The sequence below is a fragment of the Papilio machaon genome, chromosome 2 (genome assembly GCF_912999745.1).
Source record: "Papilio machaon chromosome 2, ilPapMach1.1, whole genome shotgun sequence".
In the NCBI taxonomy this organism is placed as follows: Eukaryota; Metazoa; Arthropoda; class Insecta; order Lepidoptera; family Papilionidae; genus Papilio; species Papilio machaon.
In genome coordinates, this window is record NC_059987.1 from 9,760,736 (window position 1) to 9,775,723 (window position 14,988).

General features: G+C 33.5%; 1 protein-coding gene across 1 annotated transcript in view; it reads left to right on the forward strand.

Moving 5' to 3' along the window:
* The window catches only part of LOC106710492 (rho GTPase-activating protein conundrum), a 64,637-nt gene that overhangs the window by 40,622 nt on the left and 9,027 nt on the right, over positions 1-14,988 (forward strand). The window contains exon 3 of the mRNA XM_045680689.1: positions 13,586-13,824. Within this exon, the coding sequence (XP_045536645.1) occupies positions 13,586-13,824 (239 nt within the window). The remainder of the gene's footprint in view (positions 1-13,585; positions 13,825-14,988) is intronic.

Genomic DNA, 14,988 nt, shown 5'->3' on the forward strand with positions numbered 1-14,988 from the left:
TACAGTTAAAACACTCACGTACATATATCCGGTGTCGGCACTGACTAGTTTCGAGCCCATCGGGGGCCCTTTGTCAGGATGAGTGGGACTGGTATTATCACGGTTCTCGTCTCTGAGTGAGCGACGGGCCGCGTCAGCGAAATAATATCAGTCCCACACACCCTGATGAAGGGCCCACGATGGGCTCGAAACTAGTCGGTGCCGACACCGGATATATGTACGTGAGTGTTTTAACCGTTCCTATATTAGTTAATGTCTCACGAAAGTTTGAATAATTATAAAAATGTTACTATTTGTTGTCGAATTAAATACTGATTAATGGTTTATTTATTATATATTATAAAATATATATTATGTACAAATGCCAATATTAAAATATTAATTTAAATAATATTTAGCTGGGCATTGTTTTGTCAATCGCTTTATCTTGCTGCCATTGTGCGTTGCGAAGCTCAGAACAGATAATGTTGAAAACAAAGATGTTTGTTTATGTGACTGTGACGACGCTGGGCAATAATGGTATGCTTATATATGCATCAAATCAAATAAGACGAAGAATCTTTATATCTTATATATTTAAGTATATTTTATAATCTAGTATATTTTATATCTTTGAGGAATCGAATGACATGGAGTACCACTTAAATATTCAAAAAGTTTGCTAATCTAACCGTTGGTTTCTGAGACCAAAATGTATGTAAAAAACATCTGATTTCTGTTATTATTTTTGACAAAACAGAAATAACTATGTTTTTAACGTATTTAGGTATCAGAAATCCACAATACGGGTAAAGTACAGGTTAAAAATATTATGTCACTTGCTTGGCACATAACTTTAAATTGTTAGTTACAAGATCAAGTTAGATAGAATTACAAGATCTAGCGTGTTATGAGGAAATCCGTCAAGTCTGTAGCAATAGTTTGAGTAGAAACTTGCCTCTAGCGCACAATAACTGCATGCACTAAACTACGGACTTTCCCTCAACACGGACTATGCAATCGTACTCATAAAAATATATAACTGTTTAGGATTCCATCATCATCCTGTATCAGTCCCTCTTGTAAAACGATTTCAAATACAATGAAATAATCTAGTTTTTCTCAGAATTAATTCAAGAAAATGTTTCATAGACGGCGGGAAAAATTGATCTTAAAACATTCTAGAATTAACCTTAGTGTTTAAATATACAGTGCTCTGTAAGATAAGAAGTTGAGTTTTTATTAGGCATTAAAATGACATCATTTTATTACCATTTCGTTCTAGACCTTGTCGCACGTCCCTGACGTTATCTACAAACGATATCAAAGTAAAAATTGTGAAGTCCCGTCGAAACGAAATCGTTCGTCTCGTCTCCTACATTCTCTGTAATAACGGTACATACATGATGTATCAATAGCCAAGTCTATGGCGTACAAAAAATGTACTTAAAACAACAATAAAGTGGACTAATTAAACATCCTGTTAATTGCTATGCTAGGTACTCATAATACGATGGTCCGGGAGCCAGGTGCATTTTCGGTCAATTATTTCCTCTCGAGCGAAACTTCGTAAAATGCATAAGGGACTTATACTATGAATACTCGCGACCGTCAGCTGCGTATAATCCACCGTGTTATGGTCAGCTGACTATGTTTTTCTTTCAAAATACTACATAAACTATACTGTGATAAATTTTCAAATGAGAAGAAATGACTGAAAATTTTTTTTTTCTGTATGTTTGGGAGGCTGCCACTGCCCACCCCACCCACGGAGTCGCAGCTGACGGTCGCGAGTATTCATAGTATAAGTCCCTTATGCAATTTACGAATTTTCGATTGGGAGGGGATTGGTCATGAAAATCTGTCGCTGGCCCCCGGACCAGTATATTGCGATATTTTCGAAACGTGTTACGTTCAATAAGACGGCGGCAGCAAAGTCCTCCGTACACGGACCGCAGTTTGCTCTCGACGTTAAAATATATGTGTACGACGGCCATTACATGCGTTGTAGTTAAATGTAAAATACAAACGTGTTTCTTACAGTTTATTTCAAATATAAGTCGTAATGTTATTAATCCTATTGTATATAATCTGCAGACATAAATAGTGTATCTACAAGTCATAAAGCTCTGTCAGTAGTTGTATCGCGTTTGTCCCGCGCTGGACACCAGACCACCGGTTTTGAATTACATCTAACTTTAAGTGCTTATTCAATATAATATAAAGTCATCTTGTGTTGACGGTACCAATTTTATTTACTTTTAGCCGACTTCAAAAAGAAGGAGGTTATCAATTCGACTGTTTTTTTTCTTCTATGTGTGTTACCGCGAAACTCCGCCCCTGGTGGTCCAATTTTGATAAAAATTATTTTAATCGAAAAGAAGCGCTTGCAGATGGGTCTAGTAGATTTTGAATTCAGCTTCAAAATGTGTTGCAAAAATTAGGGACATTTTTGCTTTCAGCGCTTACGTAGGCTAAACTATAGGACCTACATAAAAATGATGTATGGACGAATTGTAGCTCTTTAAATGTGCTAAATAAAAGTCCGCGATAGCATGTATATCTATCTTTTATAGTTTTCTCACGATAACCATTTGAGATTGTTTTTGTTTTATGTTACTTTTTAGTTCATTTTGTTTGAGTTTATTTTTTATGAAGTCGGCTATTTTTTTTAATTTAATACTCCTTATTGGTATTTAGTACAATAGTTTCCGAACCTTTAAAATAAGGATCATTGGATTAAACTTTCTTCTTCCATAAAGAAGACAACGTTGTTTTACACAATGCGTAGTGTTACATGACAGTACAATCATCAACAACAGTTTACAAGAACCGAGCTCGTCAGTTGGCAGTTGATAGTTGACACCGCAGCCACTTTCGCGTGGGAGCCGATTGTTTGCCGTCATTATGTCGCCACATGATTTCGAACACGACTGTACTTTCTTCCATTTTATGGGGAAATCGATTTTGTTCTATCGATTTTCCCGATCGTGATCGATGTTCAAATGTCAGCTCTTGCGATTTGTCTCGCTCGTGTATTGCTAACGATTTCTCGATTTGCACATAATAAACCTTTTAGTGTTATCTAGAAATTTTACATTTAAACTAGTTCATAAGGTTGTTCAAAGTATGAAAGTGACATTGTTTGTCCTTGACTGGACCCATTACATATAGGTTCGTTCTAATATTTGGCACATTACAGCAATGTTGATGCGATAGGCCAACACATTGCCAAGCTTTCGTAAACGCGATTGACGAAATGAATAACGTTTTGACAATAATTGTTATGTACATTTATATTTGTATGTTTAAAATTTAAAACAATTTGTTTTAAATATTTACTTTCATTTATTTTCGTGTTTTGAAAAAGGTTACATTAACGTATTTCTTTGAGATCAAGTTCGCTATATAAAAAAGTACATTACTTATTTAACCATTGAAGTGTAAAATTCCTGGGAACGTATATTTTTATTTATAACAACGCTATAATATGTAAAAGAGGGTGTACAGAACCCCAGACGTCACGGTGCCGACCACGCGCTCACACGCACGTGGGAACTGACAGCGCCCTCTAGCGGCGACCATTGTTGTGCATCTATTAAGACATTCTTATCTATGCATTGAATTGTTTACGGTGAATTTGGATAATTACTGTTAGTGGATATCTAATTTCCTATCCTACTAGTAGTTAATTTTGTTAAAATTTGATGCTTATTTAAATTAATTTAACAAACCGTAAGCTGTAACTGCCGTAATCAGTGTTGTTTCTAAATAAGTTTTTACACTAAGGAAACGTAATTTAATTAAAAAGCGTGTTCATTTGATTTTGCTTCTGACTTGTAACCATATTCGGTTTCATCAAAACTTCAAACGATGTGCATAGAATGTTTTGCTTAGCAACGGAAAGTATGCGTCAATACAGCAATGATATGTGACAGGCTATTGTCTAAATTATATGCGCGTGCGCCGACCATTCAATTCATCGCATATTTGAATAACGAATGTCTATTAAGCTTGAAATTATTGGTGTTATGCATTATCACTATTAACTTAATAATTTTTTGCTAGTTACAAGGTTAAGTGTAAAATAATGCACCCTAATTAAGTAACTGCCACACTGAGACCGTTATTTGGTCAATAAGGAGACCGTTTTGTTTGTTCAGATTGTTACGTATAATAATGTCTTACACCCACATTCAATATCTTTAACCGTTATTATCTAAACAAAATGTACTCTTGCGCCTGCAATAAATCAACGTGTATTATCACAAAGCTACTTTCACGATCGACATGAAATATACTTGATTGCTGACAAGATGGTTGTCATTCTACCCCAATACTTACATACACGTTTAAATGCAGATCTGTCATCGACAAATTGTGAACGACGCCAGTTTGTAAATTGCCTGGGCAAATCGTATGATAGTTGCTCTGTCATCTGTGCCCACCAATCTTGAAGAAATGAAGCTTGCTGCACGAAAAATGACAGTCAATAAAGTGACAATTTTTACGAGTATGATATGCCTAGGTAAATTATAAACAAGCAGTATACACGATTTGCCGGTAACAATCGATGCGAAATCGCTTCGTAATCGATTCTCGTCAGGTAGGTGAATGCTAACACAGTGTTCCCGTTTGCTTGTGGCCGGTCAAAATTGACCGCATTTGTAACTTAACGGTGCACACACTATAATGATTGCTATTGTTTCGCCTTAATGACATCCGTAATATTAATGTTGCTATAGCAAAAAAAAAAAGAAATATAAAAATGTATTGTTATTCTATACTATGTAGATATGTAACATTTTAGTTTTAAGAAGACATTTTATTGTTCTTGCATCGTATTACTCGTATTCAAATGGTTTAACTTGGGCGTCAAAAGTTCACCTATTTCATCTTACTTAATATTATAAATGCGAATGTTTAGATAGATGGATGTTTGTTTGATGGTTTCTCCGGAACGGCTCATCGGATCTTGATGATTTTTGCCACAGATGTAGATCACAATCTGGTTGAACATATAGGCTCTTTATTAAGTTTTTTTATAGCTCGCGGACAGATTCGAGGGCGACAGCTAGTAGCATATATTTTTATCGGTAATGATTAACTTGTGAGTTGTGTATCAAAAACGATAACGAGATAATACAATCACTTGATTATCAAACATCGTGGAATAAGTATCGATAAAAAATAAATGCATTTATCATGAAACTAATCTACTAAATTAACAACATAAAAGTACTTCTAAGTTTTAATGATACAAGGTTAATAACTTACAATAAATTTATTAATCTGTATTAAAGTTTGTCAGGACCGCGCCAAATGGAGACCCCGAGTTTAATTCCTCTGGGTTACGAGCGGGGGTTATTGTTATTGTTATTTTGATGATAGTTCATCATCAGCTCACTATACGTCCTCATTGAGGGGCTCGGAGCCTACCCAAAGTTAGGGGTTAGGCAATAGTCAACCACGCTGACCGGCGGAGTGCAGGTTGACTTCAAACATATCTTTGAATTTTTCTTTTTAGATATGTACAGGTTGCGTCACAATGTTTTCCTTTACCGTAGGAATCATCATCATTCCTACGGTGATGATAGTTGTTTTATTAAAATTCTTGTGTTTTCAGTAATAGTATTCCGTCCAGTTTCATTTTATTTGTAATCCTAAATTGATTCAATTAAAATATTAAATATTTGTCCTTTATTAAATTTACTTCTCTCTTTCCATATTAAAGTTACATTATCCTTAATACATCAAAGCATGAAGAAACAGATTTCTTTAAGAATAGTTGTTCAATTGATTCACTGAAGTGGTTATTCACCTATTTCTTAAGTAGATTAAAACAAGATTTACTTGCAATCGAAGAAAGAAACTTCCTGCAAACAAAAGCAATAAATACTACATAGATAAAAAACCGTTCGCATTTTATATGGTCGTTGACAGGTTATCTGTATTATTTTAACTCATCATAATCTTCAGCCCTACATCTCTTATCAAATGTTATTGAAAAACATTCATCGAAAAAAAAGATTTACGACGCATTTTATATTACGATTCAACCGGAAGCGAAAGTGTTTATAAATTATCTTTTTATTATTGTGAAAAGTTATTATTTATTGTTAATATTTAAATGGAAAACTTAAGTCATGTTTTTCGAGCAAGAAATTTGGTTTTTAATGAGTAAGTATTTATTTTTGTTATTATATTAAATAAACAATAAAGTAGTTCGTTGATTTAATTATAAATTTTTATATTTTAATTAACAATAATTTTATAAGCTATACCTTGATGGAATATTTAAAAAGTTTTCAATCAAATTCTTAACCGTATCCTGATAAAATTGAGTTTCTTTACTACAAAGTTTTCATCCAAGGTTTTAGCACTCAAATATTTTCACTTTTAAGTTATTTATGTGATAATTATCTTGACCCATTGCTTCTATTGTCTAACTTAAGTTCTCGTTTATCTTTAGAAGTCCCATTTTATTTGTTCATACATTTGTTTTGCAGTGTAATCAGTAATTGTTAACAGGAATTGTTTACTGCAAGTTCAAGTGCTCATTACAAAAGGTTCACTAATTAGTTAAATCTTTTTAAACGTTTATCTTTTAGTCGTGACATTGTTTACCTTTTCTTTCAACATTTATTTTGAATGTCAGTTCATTTTAAGACGGTATGCGCAAAGGGTCAATTCTGAGATCAGTTTTGTTTAATATATTTGTCGTTATGGATTTAAATACTTATCGAAATAATTCAAATGAAACAAGCGCGTTGAAACAGTGTTCGAATGTTGCATATTTTTACGCCGGTTTAATTAAATTGGTTGTTTTGATACGATGCAAGTTTAATGGATTTTGGTTACCTCCAAACAGTGGTAAGTTTATGTTTTAATTAATTATTGATTTCTCAATAGTTTATATTAGAAATGACCTACCTAAAGTCTTTTGGAAATAATTACTTTGATTTTATATCTTCAGTGTACTATAGTCTTTTTCTGGTTACGTGACAAATACGATAAGTGTTTTAAAAGCGTAATATTTTTGTTCGTAATTTCGTGCTTGTTCGCTGAGTCATATTTCCGTCGCGTTCATCAATTGCCCACTGACTAAGACATTTCACCTTGTTTGTGAAGATGTTCCAACGTTCTTATGTAACCTTCTTTCTCTTTATATTACTTGTATTTGTCTACTTTATAAGATAATATCTTAGGTCGTGATTAGACGGTCGTTTGTTTAAAACTCAGCTGCTCTGGATTAACGAATAATTTCTGACGATTTTTAAATACTAGAAATATTTTACTTCTTACTAATATTATCAATGCGAATGTTGATTTTGATGGATGGATGTTTGTTTGGAGGTATCTCCAGAACGGCTCTACGGATCTGCATGAAATTTGGCACAGATATAGAACATAGTCTTGAAGAACACTTATGTTACTCATTAACATTTTTTTAAATTCCGCACGGACAGAGTCGCGGGCGACAGCTAGTTTCTACACAATCATAAAGTCCTCCCCCTTATTTTCCTTGCAAACACCTTATATCTTTGTATATACATATGTTTTGGAAATGGAAACTGACAGCTTACGTTATCATATCAACGTAAATTCTTTGCATAATGAACATTGACGTAATTGTAATTTAATTGAAGAAAATAAAAAAAGGCATCCTTTAAATTAAATTCTTCAAAGGAAGTTCTTGGAATTCCATTACATTCGGTTCGGCGATATAAATTATGGTGGCGTTAGCAATGCGGAAGATGTCGCCAATCGCCACACCGAACTACTAACGAGATGTCTTCCTGTTCTAAAATATCTAAAATGTTTACATCGGTTACTTTTTGCATTCCTTATTATAAATGCGTAAAATAATTATCTACCAGTTGGCCTTTTCTTATCTGTTTGTCTATTTAATAACATTACACTCACATTTACACCAAAATTATCAACAAAAATGTCAACCATTTTCCAATTTATCACATATACGAGTATGTATCTATTATTATCTCCAATTACATAAAAACATATGAGTATATAAACGTAGTAATATGTAACAATATGGGAATTAAAAAACAAACAACATGAGTTGGAACTCTTCGTGAGCGGTATTTGTGTCAACGCACGAATTAGTCTAGACAGGTTAAATATATCTGGGTACAGTCACCGACATTATTTAAGACATATATTCATTTTGTTCCTTTTTCTGTTGCAATAGATAATAAATAAATAATACCTAAGCAGACAAGCTGTTACTAATATGGTATACAGGTAAAGTTAAAAGGCGATGGTATTCGAGGCCGTTTAGACTTCCGAATGCCGCGGAATTATGTATTGTCAAGGGAATATTATGGATATTAATATTATACGACTAATTTCAAAACGACAACTTTTTACTTTCGTGCTGGCCAGTACTTTAATGAACTTTTAAAAATATTTTACTTCCCCCGCGAAATTGTAATAAGTCGTATCGATTGCCAGCTTTGTTAGTTACGTATTAACAATTTGGCAAACAGATCATTCAATCTATGTTTAATATTCGTTTCATTGAATATATCTCATTCTCCAATTGTATATCGATCAAGTCTATAAATACAAGACCATAATAAACTGAGTCGAGAAGTCGGCGAGCCCACGCAGTGAGAAACGCGCCGCCGCACGATACACGCGGCCAATACGTCACTATTCCTACTGAAAACATCGTCATTTTCTCAAAAATATTTAATACCTATCTCTTTCTAAATTAAAAATACGAAGAGAGATCGCGCTACATTTCACCCGCCAACGCCCATCACACGTCACGCACTCTAGCCCGATGAGTTAAGACAATGGATTCCTACATTATCCCAACTATGACGTTTTGTTGATTCATAACACCTACTAAGTTCTTATCATCGATCGGTAAATTAGACTTTATTTTTTAAACAATAATATCCTCGGACTAGTTGTATTTATAAATCGCGTGATTGTAAATTTAGTGCAATTACAACGGTTGTTGGATGCGCCGATTTTTGTGTGTTTAGAATTTAAAACTACAATGTGATGTGCGGAAATTCACGGTCTTTGTTAATGATAGCATTATAAATATAATAAAGTCAACGAGCTACCGATGTGTGTTATGGGGGCGCTATGCCGATTTCACGCCAAATACGTTATAGGTGAGTGACTTTCGTATATAAATGTACCCAAATTTGTAATCAGATTTAACAATAAGAAGTGATAGTTCATAAGCAAGAGACCGATCTGTAATTTAAGAATAGGGATTACAATTCTCGACGAGGTTCTATCAATATGTTTTTTGGAACGAAGTTCCTTATCGCGCGTTGTGAAAGGGGGTTAGACGGAAAAAATTCTTACGAAAACTTGTCACGACACTTTTTGCTATGGTATGTTAACGACGAATGAGCGCTACTTCACCATGGCAACGACATGACAATATATAACGAAAATTCATAGAAATAAAATGTACTTCTTGTGAAGACTTAAGTTTTTTATTCATACAATAAACATTGGTTCCTTCATTAATTAATCGAAAGGAATTTCGTTCCATTCGGGTGTCCCTTGACACCTCTCAAGTTTTTTTTTTTATAACTAAAGGTCAGATATAGAGGTCAGAGTCAATGAAGCTTTGTCTAAAAATATACGATTTTACAATTTTCTTTTGTTTTATATTCAATTACAACACCGATATTATGTAAAGTGTCCCTCAGATCACTTGATATAACGGCATGTGTTCACAAGAGACCGCTATTAAAGTTAATTGCTATGTAACATTATACGCGATTTATATCAGCTATAAATCACTGCATGTGTACACACTGCTTTACAATGACCACACATGAATGGACTCGATGCTTGTAAAACATACGGACCACGATTCCGTTATTGGACAAACTTTTTTTAATTCATAAAAACTAGTTGCGGTAAAATTTTATATTTATATCAAATAGGTCACCAAGTATATGGAGAGATGTAGAGATCTTACTAATATTATAAATGCCAATGTTTGGATGGATGTTTGTTTGAAAGTATCTCAGGAACGGCTCAATGGTTCTTGATGAAATTTGGCAAAGATGTAGAACATAGTCTGGAAACACATAGGCTACTTATTAAGTTTTATTTTAATTCCGCACGGACGGAGTTGCGGGCGACAACTAGTAAATGAAATTACAATTTTATTCTAATGATTTTGTTATTCAAGTTCAGATGTTGCACTATTTTTTTTTGTTTTTTTTTTTATTTAGAAACAAGACAATCGCTACTCTATGTGCTTTTATAATACAACTAACTTTACTGACCCGGTCTACAAAATCGAATATTAAATAGTCCTAAAATAATTAAATAAAGCCTTTACTCATTTCTAGATTATTTTCGGAGCCATAAAAGTCTTACCTTATGGTGGTTTGAACGTAAATTAGTTTGCATCCGTGAACAAAAAATAGATTAATTCCTATACATCCAAAGTCCAAAGCATGTCTTTTGTCATACATCAGATGTGCATTGGGTTGTGTGTGGCTGTTAGCGTCTGTCGCAGGACATTCACCCTGCTACGAGTTAAGTGACATCGTTAGAAACAATCAACTGATGCATAAACGTCCTGTCTCCAAGAATAACATCGCTTTAAATTTAGAAATATATTTACTATTTATTTCCAGAAAGAAGTCAATAATTTTTTTTTTATAATGTATTCATTTTTTGTTGTGTTAAAAATGCTCCTATTAGTAACAACAATAGCTTCGGTTGAAGTTGCAACAACTATAAATTATAGTTTAAGGGAATGGGGCGAGATACCTCGTTCTTTACTTCTAGTACTTGTTGAAAGTTACCCGTATTCATTCACATAACTGTGCCGTTGTTAAATTCAATCAGATGGGATTTAAGTTACCTAATGAGAAAATATACCTTATAAGTAATGTGTGTTCTAGACTATGTTTTACATCTATGCCAAATTTCAATATAATCCGTTTACCCGTTCCTGAGATACCTTCAAATAAACATACACTCATACATCTAAACTTTCGCATTTATAATATTAGTAAGATTTGATTTATTAGACATATTATTTTGTGGTGCAATATTCGATTGAATAAATGTGAATTTATTTTTTTAAAACTTTGAATAAATCTTAATCTATTAAATTACTCATTTGGAAAAATTAATTATGTCAATTTAAAAAAGTTATGGTGATTATTTTTAATGTATTTTTTATTATTTAAAGGTTGGCTATCTCTGTTTGTATTCGTGACTTAACAATGACAGGAAACAATAAAGATCGATCTTATGAAAATATTTTTTATCTGTTATCTATGATACAAATTGGTTTCATGTATTACGTTCAAAAAATATATTTCATTTTATCTGTATCTGTCAAAATCACAACAGATTTGTTTTTGCTTGAGTAAATATGTGGCCGGCTGGTGGGGCCGCAAAGTACCTACTAGAATGGCGGCCACGTACAGGTCGACGCAGCGTGAGCAGGCCTCCCGCAAGGTCAAGGTTGGGGGAGTATCCTGGATGCGGGTTGCACAGGACCGATCTTTGGGGGAGGCCTTTGCCCAGCAGTGGGCGTTACGAGGCTGGATGGATGGAAATATGTACCATTTTAGTTTTGTATCTGTCCTAATATTATCGTAGTATATGTTGCTAAGAATTCTTTGAGGATATTTCAATATTTTTAGATTCACTCTAAGTTCGAAAGATAGTTTTATTTTTATGCTAACAAAAATATTGCAATATGACACGCGATGCGATTCATTCACTTTCATATGTGTATCAAACAACCTTGGTTACAATTACTACGACTAAGAAAGTGAAGACGAGGTCTCTTTCAAGTACTCAAGGTTTACTTGCAAGGCGAGTGGCCTACACTGACTGTCATCAAGGCTGACAATTGTTTGACAAGAAACAATCAATGACGTCACCAGATTAATGTTGAAGACGCGTTATTTGTAAATGACAGGAAGAACCTTAATGGATAATACGTGGTTAAACATCCTACTAAATATTATATCTGATTAAAGCATTTGAAAGGAAGGGTTTATCCGGCTTAGTAATCAATTATTTAAGAATTTTTACGCTCAATTCGTTTCAAATTGTTTGGTTTCTTGTGGCAAATTTTCACTTACCACACATGTATTTAAATGTTAAAAAAACGAATAGCAGCGGTTTTTAAACCAACATGTACAAGCCTCTTAATAAGTCAAAGTTAACAAAAGAGCAATGAAACAGTTAGTTGGCGCTCTCATCTCATTTCAGTAACCCAGGAGTGGTTTATTTCAGTCGGGACTTTACAGGATGTTGTTTGTTAGTTGTACGCCCTATTTTTAGCAAACCGGAGAGAAATATACCAATTTGTAATGCCCACAATCTTGTTTCACGAGTGAACTGAATATCGGAAAATAAATAGTATATAAATATACAGATATTGTTTTAGTTATGTACGAATGCGCGTGCGCATTTTTCAGTCAATTTAATCTTGTTTTTAATTCATGTTTTATATTAAAGATACAATATTTAAGTTTTAAACGCTTATAATTAGATTTTAACAATAGAAAAAAGTTATTAATAGGAATAATGTTATTGAATTCTTTTTGAGTTATGAAAATCTCTGGTTTTTGAAATCTCAAGCAGAAAAACTTTTATTGTTTTATCAATTAACCTATTCAATTCAATTTAGTTCAAGTATAGGTATCAGAAAAAATCTTCGCATTATATTGTTACTCTGAAAACAAAAAAATAACTATTTAACCAAGATTTTTTAGCTGACATTCTTTCAAATCAGTGTAGTATCTTTCTTGAATAAATTACATATGTCAGTAAAATATGTACACAAATATATATATAATAACTATAAGTACGAGGTAACTTGTACTTAAATTAACTCAGCAAGTGAGTTCTTTAACCTTCCCCGCGTTTTTGCTATCCTATGTCTGTGTCACTAGTTTTTATGATGGTAACACAAAAACAGATCGGCACATCAAGCAAGGTTCATCTGAACTCGCCTCGCAAACATCTCTATTATAACAGATAATAATTGCGAATTAAATCAAACATCGTATAAGATCAAACTTAAAAATATCTCATTATTTATTCCTACAATTAAACTTTTAAATGATCAATTGTTGGAGTGTGTATTTAATATATAAAAATGAAGTCTTTGTTCTAATGTATTTTATGGAATGAAGGCCTCAACAGTTGATCAACTTAAATATTATTAAAGGACACGTTCGCCACTTCAAATTTTCTTATCATTCTACACAATTAGTTGTCTTAAGAAATTTAACATCGGTACGAGATTTAATAATACTGTACTTATGACGACTTGTACACACATTTACTTATTACCCATTAAACAACCTCTCTCTATGTTATGGTTAGCTGTAAGAGAACTCTTTTACAGTTAAGCTCTCCAGTACAACACTGCATTTCTTATGTAATGTCACAAAAATTATATGTTACATACACAAATAATTTTAGTTTAAATAAATAAATAAATGAAAGACTTTCCAAAAAACACACAAAGATGTTTTCTATTTGCTCTGTTGCATTCTTGTTTGTCCTGAGACTATTATCCACTAGTAACTAAAACAATATTATTATGTTTTGTTTGTAGAGGGCGAGCTGGAGACGGAGTGGTTGCAGGCGGCGGGGCTGGGCTCGTTGGCTGCGCCGGCGCGCGTTGGCCTAGAGGTGACAGAGGCGCAGCTGGGCGATGCAGTGCGCCCGCTGCCGCGCGACCAGGCCGCCGCCGTGCGCCGCCGCGTGCGCCGCCTTAACCGCACTGTACGCCGCAAGCGCGCCGCCTCGCGCGCCCGTAAACCAGACATCAGAGATGTCTTCAGAGATTTAGAGGTTTGTACATTCCCTATTAAATATATTAACAATATGGCCATTACCCCTCGGGGTAGACAGAGATCGTTTATTTCCATTTCCCTAACACACCACTCTCGCTTCTTCTACATTCACACTTATACTTAAACTCGCTCGACGTCTTAAGAAACATTGCCGCTATCCAAGAAATTTTATAAGCCTCACTCACATTAAATAAACAACAGTGTTTTTTAATGATGTTACAAAATAACAACTGACATGCAGATCGATTGATACGTCAAAACTTATCAACCGTGCACACGTTTTGTTTTTTTCGTGTCCCGTTAGCCTGTCACTGAGAACAAGTTGTATACGCTGTGATGCGTATATTCTGAAATGTCGGAACGGTTCTTTGCAGTTCAATATTATGATAAATAAAACTTTATTAATCATTAAGTCGTGGTATTTTATAAATGTGCACATTCGTAAACTTGAATTAAATTGTTATGTCATTCAATATTCATATTATGCATTATTTACGTGTCAACATAAATAAAATTACGCAACTCGCTCCAAATGTCCTTTAAGTGCACACGCAATTGTAACAATCAGTAAATATTTGTGTGTACATAACCTAAATTCTGTAAAGTGCATTTTAATCAACTGTCAAACTGTTTTGCTTTAATGTCGCAATACTGACACTGTAAACAATGTCAAGTAATAATGACATCACAATCTGTGCCATAATCTGGTACTTTGTCTTGTTATGGTGAAGTTTATTGGACAACATTCATGTTTTTTACTCTCATGAATTTTGTGTGTCGAAATGTTTTTTTTTTAATTAATAGTTACACCCAAAGTTAAGAATTCTATTATCTGACATAGCAATTGTGTCGTATTTTCTAACGTAAGCTTACCTACTGTTATTGTTCGCTGTTTATGGTTCTGACTGATTGGTATGGGAACAATAGCAAATGCAACTCTCTCTTTACCTTATGAAAAGATTTAGAAATTGAATTACAGTCGTAATATGATTTAGCTATGACCTATAAATAGTTAAAATTTACGACAGTAAATTGCAGTAGATGAAATAAGTTAATAAAAAAATTGTTTAATTTAAAGGACTTTTACGAAATCTATCCACATTTATATTTGAAGTTGAAATTGTCTTATTAAGATTTGGATCATTATGATAGGAAGACCTAT